General features: G+C 46.8%; 1 protein-coding gene across 3 annotated transcripts in view; it reads left to right on the forward strand.

Annotated features, from left to right (window-relative positions):
* Positions 1-2,196: 2,196 nt before the first annotated feature.
* Positions 2,197-16,621, forward strand: part of C16H1orf21 (chromosome 16 C1orf21 homolog) — a 253,424-nt gene continuing 238,999 nt past the window's right edge. Inside the window, exon 1 of one of the 3 annotated variants that reach the window (XM_027565558.1) lies at positions 2,197-4,792. In XM_027565558.1, coding sequence (XP_027421359.1) covers positions 4,260-4,792 — 533 coding nt within the window. In that variant the 5' untranslated portion in view covers positions 2,197-4,259. Of the gene's footprint in view, positions 5,185-9,558; positions 9,732-16,621 lie in introns of those variants that run through there. The other 2 variants (XM_027565559.1, XM_027565560.1) reach the window with 2 other exon arrangements.

Below are 16,621 nucleotides of genomic sequence, written 5' to 3' on the forward strand. Positions count from 1 at the left end.
TCATGATGTATTCTGCATAGAAGTTAAATAAGCAGGGTGACAATATACAGCCTTGAGGTACTCCTTTTCCTATCTGGAACCAGTCTGTTGTTCCATGTCCAGTTCTAACTGTTGCTTCCTGACTTGCATATAGGTTTCTCAAGAGGCAGGTCAGGTGGTCTGGTATTCCCATCTCTTGAAGAATTTTCCACAGTTTATTGTGATCCACACAGTCAAAGGTAGTCTGAACATCAAAAGTATTTTTGTGAATTAAGGAAAACCCCAAGTCCCAAGTTGAGGAATTTAACACTTGTCTGTGTATGGGACGATGCCAGTGTCTGGGGTCACTGAACTCTTCCCTTTCGTGTGCGTCTCAGCTATCCTGGGTTCACTATCCTGTGTTTTTTAACATCCTGAGTCCCTCAGTGCTCACTGTAGGGAGTGGCTGCAGCCTGGTGGCTACCAGACCACGCAGGTATTCTTCTTTATCCTGAGTGCCCTAAAGGGTAGGAATTGCTGATGACTGTAACACCATTGTTTACTGACATGGCAGGAAATACTCCATTTCTCAATATATACTTATTTCTCACTCTTCTGGAGTCTGGAAGTCTGAGATCAAAGTGCCAGGATGGTCAAGTTCTTGGGAAGGGCCCTTTCCAAGGCCACCTTGTGTTCTGGGTAGGGAGAGATGGAGTAGAGGAGAACTCTCTGGTCTCTGTTATAAAGGCACTAACCTCATCATGAGGACTCCACCTCCCCCTACCCCCACTCATGACCTCATTTCTCAAAGGCCTGCCTCTTCCCACATCAGCATTAGGGATTAAGCCTTGAACATATGAATTTGGGGTTACAAACACACTCAATACGCAATGTCTAATGCAATGTCTACTCAAAAGAAATGTAAGAAACAAAGAATTCAAACATGTTATAAATGGTTCTATAGAGCCAAACTTTATAAGTTAAAGCTTTAGGAATAAAAAAGAAAATCAATTTTCAATGAAGTGACTTTGAAGGTTAAACCATAACTATTCTGGGCAATAAAGATATCTTTTTAAAAAAATTATACTTAAGAGTGTTTGAAGATATGGAACACTCAAAGATTCTGGTGGTGGAATGGCAAAGAGAGGATGGTTTTATTAGTTGTGATGGGGATGTGATTCATGTTTTTCGTTTTCAAAAAGTATGCTTTTATAAGTCATCTTCATAGTTAATAGTCATCTTGATAGCAAGGAGGCTTACCAGGAGGCTCAGTGGTAATGAATCTGCCTGCCATTGCAGGAGATGCTGGTTCAATCCCTGGGTCAGTAAGATCCCCTGGAGAAGGAAATGGCAACCCACTGCAGTATTCTTGCCTGGGAAATTCCAGGTACAGAAGAGCCAGGTGGGCTAGAGTTCATGGGGTCACAAAAGAGTTGAATGTGACTAAGCATGCAATAGCAAGAGCTATTCTGTTTTTAAATGTGTGGTAGATTCAGCTTGTGCTGATCAAGCAGATGCGCAGGCAACTCGTGCTGTGTGGTTTGCTGTGTGCTATTATAACCAAGGAGCCCCTCTAGCTCCTCCCTGCCCCATCCTGTCTGCCCCTCCCCTCTCACTGGACCCTACCTACTCTCTCTTCTGCAGCCCTTACCCACCACCCCATGGTACGACTGCCCCTGATGTGGCTATGTTAAGTAAGTGTGTGTGCATGGTGATTGTGGTGGTGATGGGCATCTCCATTCCCATCTCATCCAGATTTGGGGGGAAAAGGAGAGGTACCCCATGAATCCCAAGTAAATGAGATATGAATTTTCACATTAAAACAGTGTTATCGGGAATTTCCTAGCAGTCCAGTGGTTAGGACTCTGCATTTTCACTGCCAAGGATGTGGATTCAATTCCTGGTTGGGGAACTAAGATCTCAAAAACCGTGTGGTATGGCAAAGAAAAGAAAACCTCAAAGCCAATGTTTATCGAAGCAGTTAATTTGTACAGAAATTCCAGTGCTGAAGAGGGTTTACTGCGTGAGTGCATGCTCAGTCGTGGCTGACTCTTTTGTGACCCTGTGGACTGTGGCCCACCAGGCTCTTCTGTCCATGGGATTTCCCAGGGAAGAATACTGGAGTGGGTTGCCATTTCTTCCTCCAGGGGATCTTCCTAACCCAGGGATGGAACCTGCATCTCTTGTGTCTCCTGTAGTAGCAGGGAGATTCTTTACTTTTTACCACTGTGCCACCTGGGAAGCCCTAGGGTTTGCTGAAAGGCAGAAGGGGCTTACTTTCCGTGACACTTTATTCATATGAGCCCTTCCCAGGGGCTTTTACACTTTTATCTTCTTTATCTGGAAGATGGCTACCCAACCTGTAAGCGATTCAAGCCCTACAAAACCTGGATTGTTTCTGGCCAGCAATGTAGTTTCATTATGGAATTCTTTTCACAGACTTTTGGTAGACTATCCTGAGAACCTTACTACCATATAAAGTGTTGCCTCTCAGGAGTAGTTTCTAGAGAGAAACAAATACCATTAACAACATACATCATATTCTCAGCCCTGGGAAGTTGTCCAGCCCCTATACTAGGTTCTTAACAAACATTTGCTGATTGAATAATCATGAAATAAGTAAAGGGTAAATGGGTATACCTGAAGCACTTATTGAGTTCTTCTCTCTGGAGGGTAGGATTATGGTGATTTTTATTTCCTTCATACTTGGCTGAGTTTCTACAAGGAATATGTATTTATTTTGAATAATTAAAAACTTGCTTTAAAAGTTCATAGTATGGATTTTTAAAACTCATACATGTCTGAAGTGCTTGCTCTGTGACCTTCTGTTACTTCTGAGGGTATCAGTTCAGAGGGGACCCTCATTGCTTTGCCCTCAAGAAGTCTGCATTGCCAGTCACATGGGTCAGTCCTTCTGACCCATGAAAGGATAGATGATACAATATTTATAGAGCCAACATTTAGAGAGTCTGATCTATTCAGGGTAGCTTAGTGAAGGAAGGAGAGAAGTAGGGGAAACAAAATCCTGTTATCCTCAAGGATCCTTTTATACAGAATTCTATGTAAAAAAACTCACACACATCTTAGTTATATACTTCTTTCATCTTAGCATAACCCACCAGGTTCCTCTGTCCATGGGATGAAGGTATTAGGAATGACCTAAAAACACCAAAGGTTGACTACATTTGGATAAATCCAGCAGATGGATTTGCACTCCCAACTTTAAGACGGAATGCAAAGAGGAAAAAAAAAAAAAATGCCCACCAAATTTGAGATTTAACTATAGATTTGAAAGAACAGCTCATACCATGTGTCAGGCTATACACAAAGTTTTTTATGTACACTGCCTCCTCATTTTATTTTTCTTTTATTTTGACAACACGCCTATGAGATAGAAACTCCTATCATCAGTCCCATTTTACAGATGAGGGAAGGAAGGCTGAAAGAAATGAAACAAGTCATTTAAGGTAGCAGATGATGGCTGGCAGTGCCTCCTTGGAATCCTAGTTAGCCTATCACCCCTTCTAAACTACTCCTCTTCAGGAGGCTAGACCAGAAAGACTTCTGGTTCCAAAGAGAAAATGTGGATAAATTTTAAAATGGAATACAAGGGGGTTTCAAAAACAATGTGATACCAGCCTTTTAAATCGGAAAAGTGAGAACACTGGGAAACCATTTTTTCCCCCTTCCCCAAAAGACTGACTTCCTCGCTATTCTGGGTGGGTTATTAACTCATGTCATTAAATTATGAATCTGCTTTTCAGTTAGGTGTCTCATCACTGTCACAGCTCTGATGTGTCCTTTTCCGGTTTTCAACTTCATCTTGGCCCAAAGAGAGAAATGATTCCGTTGTGTGTGTGTAATCCACGGGGCCCAGGGAGGATCTTTTTGCCCCTTTTGTTTTCTTGGGTGTCCTCACTCCGGAGGCCTGGCATTCCTCACGCGTCTAGGGCAATGCAAGAGCAGCGAAGCGCGGGGAAGCTACACAAAAGACCGCTATCATGTTGAAAGATCGATTCAGTGCGCACACGAAACACCCAATGTGACCAGGAAAAGGAGAAAACTACCTTTTCCCAGAGGGTGAGATTGGTTGACCTCTTGTGGGTGTCCACAAAAAAACCCAGCAGGTAAAGAGGTGGGCGGCGATCTTTGTAGATTCCCCAATCATCCCAAACGCGCCAGAAGGCGCGGCCTCCGCCCTTTAGTCCCAAGAAGCCGGGAAGGGCAAAGAGGGGGCGCCGGGCACAAAGTCTCAGGCGGTGTCTCCTTCTCTCCTCAGTGCAGCTTCTGTCCAGTGGCCGATGCTTCATTCATCTTGCAGGCGCCGCGGCTCCCGGGCAGGGTGGAGGAGGGTTAGTGGCCGCGCCGGGCCGGGGAAGCTGGGCAGCGCCCACCGGTCCAGCGAAGGGAGGGGCTGCGCGGCGCGGATGCCCGGCCTCGCCTTCCCCTGCTTCCAGCAGGCGCAGCCCCTCGGCTGGACCCAAGGTCTGGCTTGGGTCTTCAGCAGAGCTGGGCCGTCCGGGTCTCCGAGCAGTCCAGCAGCTCCTCCCAGGCCATCGCCCGGGTGTCAGGCCCAGGACGCAGCTTTCCCGCCGGGGTCTCCCCTCCAGCGGCGGGGTGCGCGCACACACACACACACACATACACACACGCCCGTCCTCGCCCTCGATTCCGCTCTGCAGCCCTGGCAGTCGCGCAGTCCCGGTCCCTTCCTCCGGGTGCACGGCCCCCGCAGGCCCCTCCCGGGGGCGAGGCGGGGGGCAGGACGCGCGCGGGAGCCGGGCGCGGGGAGGGGCCGGCGCTGGGGGAGTGTCTGGCTGCCCCCGCCCCTCGAGTGAGTGACTGGGCGAGGAGGTCCCCTCCCTCCGTCCCCCTCCCTCCTTCCCGGTCCCCTCCCTCGCTCGCTCGCCGCCAGCCCCGGCTCGCTCCCTGCCCACTCCCGGGGGGGACGTTCCGTGCCGCGGCCGCCGCTTCTTTCACACTTTAGTTGGGAGCCGCGCGCCGCGCTCAGTTACTGGAGAGAGCTGGCCGCGCGCCGCCGCCTCCAGCACGCACGCACCCGGGCCGGGCTTCGGGGCTCTTACCCCCGGCCTCGGGAGGAGGGGGAGACCGGGACTCACCGTGGGGAGGAGGAGGAAGACAAGGAGGGAGGAAGAAAACCCGCGAGGAGGACCGGGGCGGGGGGCGGGAGGCTTGCCACCTTCAGCCCCCCCGCGAGCGCCCAAGGTAAGCGGGAGCCCCCCGCCGGCCCGGGGGAGGGGGGAGTTGGCGGCGCGGCTCGGCCCGGCTCCGCTCCGGGGCGCGCCCGGGTGGGCTGGGAGGCAGGCCTGCGGGTGCCTGCCTCGCGGCGGGGATGGAGCCGCGGTCGTGGCGCTGCCGGCGTGCGGCCCGAGCCGGGGCTGCTGCTGCTGCTGCTGCTGCTGCGGGGCTGGCGGGGACGGAAGCTGGGGTGGGGGAGCCGCTGGGGGCGTCTGCTGGCCGGGACGCAAGGGCTGGGATGCGGTTGGGGCTGCTGACGACTTTCGTCACATTGAGGCCTGGGTGGTTGGGGTTCGACACCCTTGCTTTCCCACCCGTACCCCCCCCCCCCCCCCCCCGCCGCCGCCCTCAGCCTTTCCTGCTCCTCTCGAGCTTTGCCCGTAGCCGCCGTACTTTTGCAAGCCAGAGCTTGAAAGCAAAAACCAAAATGCAGAACCTTTGCTCAATCTCCGAGTCTCTCCGCTCCGACGGATTTATGTGTTTGTGTGGGTGCTGTGATCCCCCGAATTTCTGAAGTTTTGACCTTTCGGGGAGGGGGGCTGACTGGTCTCGGTGCAGCGGTTTGTCCACCTCGATATATTTATTATTCGTGCCCAGGCGAGGCAACCGGGGAGTGGGGCGCTCCGTTATTGTACCGGAGGGAAGATTTCACTCCCCTCTGCGGGCAGTTCGCGAGGTGCGGCCGCCTGCAGCTGCCTCTGGTCGGCTGCTGGGTGTCCTTCCCCTGCCTTCCACCCTGCCCCCCACCCTCTCCGACGGATTTTTTTTTTTTTTTCTCCCCTCGCTTACTGTTTGTGCTAGAGAAGCCCTCTCATCTCCCATTCATCTCTCTTTCTAAGGCTCTGGATTGGCTCAGGCACGATGATAAAAATTGGGGTGGCTTTTCTCCACTCCAACAGTTGCGCGGTCAAAGGAACAAATATATGCACATAGTCACGCATTAATCCTGGGAGATGACAGGCACCGTTCGAGATAGAAGTGTTCGGTTTCCGGTAGGTCGTTGACGACCTATGTATAAGGTAGCTCCGGTCGCGTGTGGGTTAGGAAAATTGTTTTAAAATAGATAGTTGCTTCTGTTGTGGCTGGAAGACAGCCTTAAGTTCAGCTATCGGAGCAAGTCTGAAAGGGAGCCAGCTTGGTCACCCAGAACTTCAGGAAAGACACACACGCTCTGACTCAGACTTTGGGAGGGGGACTAACACACCATAGATTCCATGGAGTACTTTTTTTTTTTTTTTTTTAAGGAAACAGTTGGGCTGTTCGGGGAAGTGACACGTTCATTACACAGACAGATATTATGAACACTTCCTTACTTCATGGGCTGGGCTCACCTTCTACCTAATGAGAATAATCTTTCTGTTGGTAGAATTGGGATGTATCAGGATAGAAAAAAAAATCATGGGTAGAGTTGGTCTGGGGTGCTCTAGCTTTCGTCTATCCAAGTACTAACCAGGCCCAACCCTGCTTAGCTTCCCAGATCAAAGAAGATTGGGTGCATTCAGAGCGGTATAGCCCCAGACACTATAGCTTTCTTAGGGGAGAGAAGGTAATACTTCTTAAGGGTCTTTAAGTCCAGGGTGCTCAAGTTGGGGGATTTCTCCCCTTTTTCATACTTCTAGAGCTGGATTGTAGGATCAATGGAACATGTTCTGTGTTGGCTGTTTGGAAATGCAATTGATCAGATATGGAAATTAATTTAGACTTGGTTATTTTTCTTTTGCTGCCTATAAAGGAGGAAGTGCTGGTGATGGGACAGCTGAGTGTATTTGTCTCTGCATTAAGCCAGTGCTGGGACTAGCACTTCACAGATCAAAAATGCAGTGTGGAAATCCTCCTCTAGTGTTTCCTGCTGTGCAGACTGGGTTATGACAGCAGCTCAGGATGGCTGTTCGGAAAAGCATTGAAGACAAGCAAACTCAGCACTTGGATGAACAGAGGGCTTCAAGAAGGAGTGGGGTACTTCTGTTGTCAAGTTTATCTCCTTTAGGGCATTTTTCCCAAGAAAAGTTGGCCCTGGTTGGTAGGGTGGTCTTATAGCCAATGCTGATATTTCATCCTAGAAGGACCCTAAGGTTCTAGGTTCCCTCTTCAGCTGACTCAATTACACTGGTCGAGTTCTTTGGGTTCTTTGCTAGTGTTTTTTGTGTTCTTTATCCTCTCACCCCTGATCTCACTTTATCATCTAGCATGGATTTCTGGGGGGGCTTCCCAGGTAGCCCTAGTGATAAAGAAACCGCCTGCCAGTGTAGGACACATAATGAGACACCGGTTCGATCCCTGGGTCAGGAAGATCCTGTGGAGGAGGGCTTGACAACCCACTCCAGTATTCTTGCCTGGAGAATCCCCTGGACAGAGGAGCCTGGCAGACGAACACGACTGAAGTGACTTAGCATGCACGCACACATGGATTTCTGGGAATTGATAGGCTGCTGTCTGAAGTGGTTTGAGCTTCTTGAAGCGTCACAGGGTATAAATCAAAAGCCTTTTCATTAATTGGTACTATTTGCTGTGACTCTACCTAAGAGGAAGGTGATGTCCCCCATTGTGAGTCTCATTTCCAGGTTGATGGTGCATCAGTGCTGTGTTGATTTTTGACCAGGCAAGACTTGACTGTCACTTAGTGACTTGCTCCAGGCTCCTAGTAACCACCACCACCCCCCCTTTTTTAAAGGGGAAGTTGTGCTTCTTTTTTTAAATTAATTTTATTTTTGGTTGCACTGGGTCTTCACTGCTGCAAGCGGAATTTTTCTGGTTGCCGCGAGCAGGGGCTACTCTTCATACTCTTCATTACACATGGGCTTCCCATAGCGTTGGCTTCTGTTGTTGTGAGCATAGGTTCTAGGGTGAGAGGCTCAGTACTTGTGACTCACAGGCTTAGGTGCCCCGTGGCATGTGGAATCTTCTCCCACCAGGGACTGAACCCGTGTCCCTTGCATTGGCAGGCAGATCCTTATCCACTGGTCCTCCAGGGAAGTCCTGGCCCCTTTCTCGTAGCTGTTTTCTGTCAGAGAATGAAACACCCCAGGTTGGAGAAGGAGAAGTTTGGCATCTCCCTTTAGAACAGGAGTGGGCAGGATATCATTTACCGAGGGTCCTAAGTGTGGTGTAGCCAACTTCACAGGAACTTATCAGTAGGACCTGGAGCCCTGAGAGGCACCAGCAAGTGCATTTTGGGCCATCTGAGATTCCTTCTTTGGAATTATAGAAGTCTCAAGAGCTTGAGAGAAGTAAAAGTTGTGATTAATTAGGTTCTCGTTAAAACATGAAAAGCAGATTGCAATAAATCAATGTAAAACTGGAAAACTTGGAAAACTGAGAAGAGGAGAGAAAGTCTCAGGGAGAAGGTGTGCATGCAGGGAAAACTGCTACCCTGAAACTGTATTTTAAAATTCGTGACAGTTGTGATTTTAAGAGATCATAATTCAAGAGCTTATCTGAAGTGACATGTAAATTATATACATACATATTTTTAAAGTAGGCAATTATTTAGCTTGACTCCCTCAGTTCTGAAGTTTAATTTTACAACTTACACTGGCAGCAAGAAACAACTTGACATGCTGTGGTTATGCAATCAGGACAAGAGTGGTTGCACGTCAACTGGGCGAGGATGAACCTGGAAATGAACACACAGCAGTGTCTGTAGTAAACAGGTAGTGAGTGCCTTCCCCTCCTTTATTATTATTATTTTTTTAATTCAGTGTGTTCCTGGAAAATGCATTTCCTTGGTTGCAGGCTAGTCACATAATGTCAAAGATTGCTTTCTCTCTATACTTATGAAAGGAGATGCAGCTGCCCCAATCTGAGTGGAAACTAAGATGAACTGACCAAACTAGGTAGTTAGAGGCAGACTATCTTGCTCGTCTCTGCAGCTTCCTTGGCAGCTGATGGATTACCTTGCGCTTACTTGCAGGTCACTCAATGAGTGATTGCACTGAATGTAATTCACCTAATTAGTTAAGATCTGTAACATGTCAGAAACCTCCTTGGAAATACATTAGATGCAGATTTCCATTTTCATAAATCAGTACGGTAGTTTATCAAGAGCTCCATATTATGCCGCAGGTAGGATTTTTCAATGTGGAAACATGTTGGACAGAAAAGTAAAGATATCAAGCATAATGTCTTCTCAAATTACTGGAATTTCTACTTAGGATCATCTTCATTTGGAATATATATAATATCTGTATTTGACAAATATTTCTTCACTCCTGATTGTGACTCTGGTCTTCATCTTTTTTTTGTCCCAGGCATTCATTGAATAACAATGCTTCATATTTAAAGGGTGCTTTATAGTTTTCATGTACCCTTGTCTTACTTGACACCATGCTGTGGTTATAACACGCAAGGTTTTCCTCCTGGGATCGTTCCCAGAATGTGCCTGCATCAAGGAGCGGAGAGAGGTCCTGGTGAAGCTCAGGTCGCCCCCCCGCCTCTTGGTTTACTGGATTTTCCCAAGGGAGGCCATCGTGGATATTCACTGCTGTTCCTTCTAAAATAACGTAAAACGAGCAAAGGTGAGACCTTGCCTCATGCAGCGAGCGCACTCAGACTGCCAGCATTCATTCTGCGCCTCTGCCCCGGCATCTGTCTGTCCACTCTCCCTAGGCTGCCTTTTACGTTGCTTCGCCAGACGTCCCTTTTACCTACATCTCCTTTCTAAAGCGTTTCTGTGCCATAGATGTTCATCCATAGGCCTCCTGCTTCTTCTCCCACCACCTTACTTTTGCCCGCAAGACTTGGCTTGTGTGTGTCGCAGTGATCTTTCCCAGTCCTTTCACTGTGTTTCCAGGCCCACTTTCCCTCTGACGGCGCCCACCTCCCTGCAAAAGGGTAGGCTTTCTGCTTCCAGCTGCGTCTCCTGTCTGCCCTCAGGGCCCCTCTTCCTTGTCCTACTTTGCCCCACATGCCTCCCTTATTACCTCCGCCCACTTCTCTCCATCAGGCCTCAGATCTCCCAGCCCATGCCTGCCTCTGCCTGTTTCACAGGCTCACATCATATCAGCAGATGTGTTTACAGCATTCATGAGTTAAAGTCCACAGGCTCTGTACATTGTAGAAAAATGGAGTTAGAATATTCTCAAGTTTGGGAATCTTTCTGCCTTTGTTTTCACTTTTTCCCCAAAGATATATATATATATATATGTGCAGTGGTTAGTTGCTCAGTTGTGTAGTGGGTTGCCATGCCCTCCTCCAGAAGATCTTCCCAACCCAGGTATCAACCTTCCCAACCTAGGTCTCCCGCATTTACCATCTGAGCCACCAGGGAAAGGGATTCTCCTGGGCCAAATTCTGAAACTCACCAGGACAAGGAACTCCTTTCTATGTCTGTTCCATTTTCTTCTTTCTAGAATAGGAATGTCTATAACTATTACCATATGCCTATCCCATCACTGCATATATATATTGATATATAGAGAGAGATGTGGACCATTTTTAAAGTCTTTATTGAATCTGTTACAGTACTGCTTTTGATTTATGTTTTGGTTTTTTGGCTACAAGGCATGTGGGATCTTAGTTCCCCGGCTAGGGATCAAACCCACACCCCCTGCATTCAAAGGCAAAGTCTTAACCTCTGGGCAGGGAAGTCCTTGTTTTCACTTTTGATTCCACAATGTTTTTGACTTTTAAAGACTCTTAAAACCCTTTAATAAAGCTGAAGCACTTTGCCTCATCATTTCATTTAGCTTTTACATCTTATGTTAGATAATAGATAAAGAAATATCTAGGCAATTCTTGTTATTTTTAAAATTGGATGAACATACCTTGAGCAGCATTTCAGAAATTTTCATAATGACACTGTTGAAAGGCTCTCCTATACACCAAAATCTACTTCTGGTCTTCCTTGGTGGCCCAGTGGTAAAGAATCCACCTACAATGCAGGAGATGTGGGTTTGATCCCTGGGTCGGGAAGATGCCCTGGAATAGGAAATGGCAACCCACTCCAGTATCCTTGCCTGGAAAATCCCATGGAACCTGATGGGCTACAGTCCATGAGGTCGCAAAGAGTCAGACACAACTGAGTAACGGAACGTACAGATACATTTATACTAAGCAAGGATTCTTTAGCTCAGACCTGACATTGTTGCTTTCCCTTATCAGTTTATCACCTGTGTGGCCCTATTAGTAGGGTCATTGGGAGAAAAAGTATTAAACTGAGGACTACTACTGGAAAACACAGCCTATTGACTCATTACGTATGACGAACTTGGATTGGTCTTTTTATAAAACTACTTCAAAAGTAGATCCAGCACTAGTTACGCAATATCCTGAGGGCTCCAGGGCTTTTGGAAGAAGGTGCTTTAAAGCAGAGCAGGGAGAATGGTTTTTAAGTAAGAATTCCTCCCTGTCTTAAATGGATCTGTGCTTTATTTGAGTGCCAGGGACATTGTAGTAGTTTCAGTTTCATATATTAGGACATTTTCCACCTTCCTTGATGACATACGATTTTCCCTGCCAGAGTAGGGTAAGGAAGGAGAAGGAGGGGTTGGTAGTCTTTGCTGGAGTGTGGGGACATTTTTCATACCCATCATCACAGATTCTGGTGGAGTAGGGTTCGATCCCTGAGTCCGGAAGATCCCCTGGAGGAGGGCATGACAACCCACTCCAGTATTCTTGCCTGGAGAATCCCACTGACAGAGGAGCCTGGTGGGCTATAATCCACAGGGTTGCAAAGAGTTGGTGACAGCTTAAGCAACTGAGCACACACACAGGCGAGACCCACTCAGCCGTCCAAGAGATGCAGTATTTATCATCACAGGAACTCTGAAAAGCTTATCCCTGAACCGCAGAGTTGGCATGGAGGCCTATACTGGTTGTTTACAGTATAGGGGAACCCCTGTGTTAACCCTGTTATTTCTTTCAGGAGAGGGTTGAAAGGCCAGATGTGAACTAAGGAGATGCTGCGAGGCTGCCCTGCTGAGATTTGTAGAGAACTTTTCAAAGACACAGATAATTAATACATGCCAAGGGGTGACTTCAGCAGTTCTATCTGAAAGTTCTGCCAACAGCAATTTTCCTAAGATAATTTTGTAACAGTTCTTCCAATTAAAAGGTTATAAAGGAGCCAGCCACACTTATCTCTATGTCTCAGGCAGATACTATTACTATTTTGAGGAAGGAGGTGAGAATCCAGGAACCTCTTTGTTTTGTATTTACTGAAAATTCAGATGTTCTGGTCTCCATGCCAGGAATCCATGACAGTCTAGGGACAACTCCCAAAACAAAGTTTCTGCTTACCCTTGGTGGCCGCTCCAACACGCACCCCCACCTGGCCTTGGGCTTCCTTCCCTCTGCCGCTTCTTTTAAGGTCCAATCCCTTCTCCTCCAAAGAGCTTCTTCTCTGACCATCTGAGTGGTGTCTCCCTTAGCTTCCATGAACTCCTGCAGTACTTGCTAAGTCACTTCATTTGTGTCTGCCTCTTTTGCGACCCCATGGTGTGTAGTCAGCCAGGCTCCTCTGTCCATAGGATTTTCCAGGCAAGAATACTGGATTGGTTACCCATTTCCTTCTTCAAGGGGTCTTCCCAACCCAGGGATAGAACCCATGTCTCCTGCATTGGCAGGTGGAATTTTTAGCCACTGAGCCACCAGGGAAAAGGTCCTGCAACACTTATTTGATGTTTATTTCTTTCATTATTGGTTTTGATCTTGATTTATGAGTTTTTGGTCACCCCAGCGAATCATCAGCTCTGTCATGCCCACTGGGTCTTAAGGGTTTAACATGCAGAGTAAATAGCTGTTGGTTGATTGACAGCTGGTTATTGGTCTGAGGCTTAGAATTTTTCTCTGTGAAGACCTTGCTCCCATTTAAAACTTTTTAACCAAATGAGGAAGTGGAGTTTCTCAGGGATGAGAAAAGATAATGGGAATTTTTTTGATTCCTTTGTTGGCCAAGGTTAAAGCATCTAATCTGTCTTACTCATGAAGATAATGTACTAAACAAACATTTGTTGATGACACTTTGTGTCATCTCTGCGCCTGGCACAGGAGAGATGCTGGAGATACAGATAGAAAGGCCTGGCCCTGACTTTGCGGACTTCTCAGAAAAGCATGGGAAGTGTCAGGCAAACGCATGATGTGGGGAAGAATCAAGGTGCTTTGGAAGCTGGGGGAGAAAGCGGCCGACTGTCTAGAGGTCGGCTGACTGGGTACCCTGTCTCCCTGGGACAGTCCAGGGCTCTGCCCTTTGTTCAACATAGTTATTAATGCACACCCTTTGCCCTCAGAAGTCTCCCAGTTTGGACAATAAATATTGATAACAGATCTCCATAGAGAAGTCACAGATGGGTTCGCAGAGAAGGAGGTACTTGGGATGACACTGAAAAGCCACACAAGGGTCCCCTAGGGTATTGTGTACATTTCCTAAAGTATTGCGGGACCAGCATTGGTTTGCTAATCATTTTTCCTCATTTTACTGTGCATTTGCATACTGGTTCACAGACTGGCATTTGGGGATAAAGGGATCTGAGGGTCGATGGAAGGTGAAGTGGCTTCCCAGGTGGCACAGTGATAAAGAATCCGCCTGCCAAGTAGGACATGTGGGTTCGATCCCTGGGTCAGAAAGATTCCCTGGAGAAGGAAATGGCCACCCACTCCAGTATTCTTGCCTAGGAAATCCTGTGAACAGAGGAGCCTGGGGCGCTACAGTCTATGGGGTCTCAAAGAGTCAGGTAGGACTGAGGGACTGAACGTGCACGCAAGGAAGCTGAAGTTGGGCATTCCAGCAGAGTTCACACGCATGTGGAGACAGGTGGATGTAGGTCGCTGTGGCTTGGAGCACATGGAAGATGAGACTGATGAACTATGCAAGGCTTCATAGCGCAAGAGTTTGGACTCATAGCCCAAAATAAGATGCATTGAGAGACAATGAGAGATTGTAAGCAGGGGGAGACATAATTTGCATGATAGATGGTTCCTTTGTGAGTGTGGGTAAAAGACTGGACGGGAACTGAGAGAGTGACCCCAGGACACCTACGGCACAATTGGGCCCCAGCACATTTTTGTTGAATAAATGAATGAGAGAGGTTTTGAATATGTGGTAGTTGAAGCTACATAGCTTTATGTGAGATTGCTCGGGGAAAGTAAATAGAAGGAAAACGCTGAACCCTAAGTTCCAGGGAACACCAACTTTCATGGGCTGTGGATGGAAAGGATAGTGGATACTAAAACTGCAGGCTCTCATCGTGGCAAGAAAACCAGGCAAGTGGTGTCAGGAAGAGAGGATGGGTGTGTGCTTCACACTGTCACATGAAGGAGTAAAATAGCATTGAAGAGTTTGTCTCAGAATTTACAATTCTGTTATAAAAATAGAAGTGGAAGTATTGACCTTAGGGCAGATATCGAGACATAGGTAATTGGTTGGCCAAAAAGTTCATTTGGATTTTTCTGCAAGCTATTATGGGAAAACCCAAATGAACTTTTTGGCCAGCCCATTACTTAGCATTATAGAATTACTGTATTCATGCTGCATGCACGGTTTGAAGTTTTATCATTGTTAGTTTTATACATTGGGATTCTGAGGTTTACCTTATACAGTTTATGCCAGTACCGGGTGTAATAAAAGTCTGAGGCCATGTTCTTGGAGGATGATGGAATCACACAATGTTTAATCATTGTGAATTTACAAGTGTGCATAGTGATATATAAAGGGGTTAAAATACATGGATGTTTACTTTCTACTCGATGTGGAGCCATCTATGGGGGAGGGACACATTAAGTTACAACCTTGTTACAAAAGATGGCTAGTTGTAGCAGCCAGGCTGAGTAGCAGTATCACTGAGGTTTGTGGTAAAAATAAGAGGCAATTGTTGCAGAATAGGTTGTTACTTGTCCTCAGTCTCTACTGAGACCCCAGGTGGAGGTGGGGCGTGGCATTATAACATATTGGAGGGAACTTGGGCTTTGGATTCAGCAAAAATTATCCCATTTTCACCATTTCCTAACTCTAGCTTCCTGGTCTTGAATAATTATGGTAATAATTGACAGTAGTAATAATAAAAGCTAACATATATCGAGTGCTTACTCTGCATCTAGGTGCTGTGCTAAGTACATTACATGCATTGTCTTTAATGCTTGCTACAACCTCCCGAAGAACCTATGACTATTACCTCCATAGATAAAGCAGAACTGAGGCTTAGGGGTCTCTAGGACCTTGACCAAGATCTTATAGCCAGTAAGTGGTGGTGCTGAGACTGGAATCCAGGCTCTCTGACTCTTGGGCAAGAGTCAGGCTTCCAATTATCAACTTCTGGGCAGTTCTGTTTTCTGCCTTTCCCACTGCACATACACATTTCCTTCTCACCTACTGGTTCTTTTTCAAGTAAATTGGAGACATTATGTCTTCTTGTCTGTACATACTAGATTATATTTCTAAATGATAACAGCTTTTTTTCCTTTTAATATAGCCAAGTATTATCATTCCTTAAAAATATTAACAATAATTTCTTATCTAGTCAGTAATCATATTTTCCTGGTGGGCCCATATATTTTTTAATGATTAATGTATTTTATTCAGAATCCAAACAATATTCACACTTGAGAGATGCATCAATCTTTCTTTATAGACTTCCTTTCTCTATTTTGGTTTTCCCTTGTGGCTCAGCTGGTAAAGAATCCACCTGCAATGTGGGAGACCTGAGTTCAGTCCCTGGGTTGGGAAGATCCCCTGGAGAAGGGAAAGGCTACCCACTCCACTGTTCTGGCCTGGAGAATTCCATGGACTGGGTGGTCCATGGGGTTGCAAAGAGGTGGACACAGCTGAGCGACTTTCATTTTCTCTATTTTCCCTCTTTTTATTCTTCCCTGGCAGTTTATTTGTTAAACAGACTTATCCTGTGGGGTTCTCTAGAGTCTGCAGTTTTCATCTTCATTTTAGTATTCTTCACTATATTCTTCAGTTTCCAGTATTTCCTGTAGTTTGATCGAGACTGGAAGCTTGATCAGGAGTACCTCATAGAAAGTGCTCTGTGGGAGGCACATGTGCCTTTTTGTTTATTTGTGCAGTTATGACTCCCTGGACTAACTGGGTGGTGATGGGGGCTTCCCTGGTGGCTCAGTGGATAAGAATCCACCTGCCAATGCAGGAGACATGGGTTCAGTTCCTGATCCAGGAAAATCCCACATGCCCCAGAGCAACTAAACCCATGAGCCACAGCTAGAGGCTGCACTCTTGAGCCCATGCTCTGCAACAAGAGAAGTTGCAGCGATGAGAAGCTTGTGCCCTGTAACTAGAGAGTGGCCCCCACATGGCACAAGTAGAGAGAAGCCCACGCAGCAATGAAGAACCAGCACAAAATAAATAAATAAATATTTTTTTAAAGAAAGACTAAGTGGTGGATTTAGGTGTTGTCAGCCTGATCTTTCCATTGGAAAGCTTCCCGAGGCCCTTCAAAAACCACTTTGGTTA

The sequence above is a fragment of the Bos indicus x Bos taurus genome, chromosome 16 (assembly GCF_003369695.1).
Source record: "Bos indicus x Bos taurus breed Angus x Brahman F1 hybrid chromosome 16, Bos_hybrid_MaternalHap_v2.0, whole genome shotgun sequence".
NCBI classification, from domain to species: Eukaryota; Metazoa; Chordata; class Mammalia; order Artiodactyla; family Bovidae; genus Bos; species Bos indicus x Bos taurus.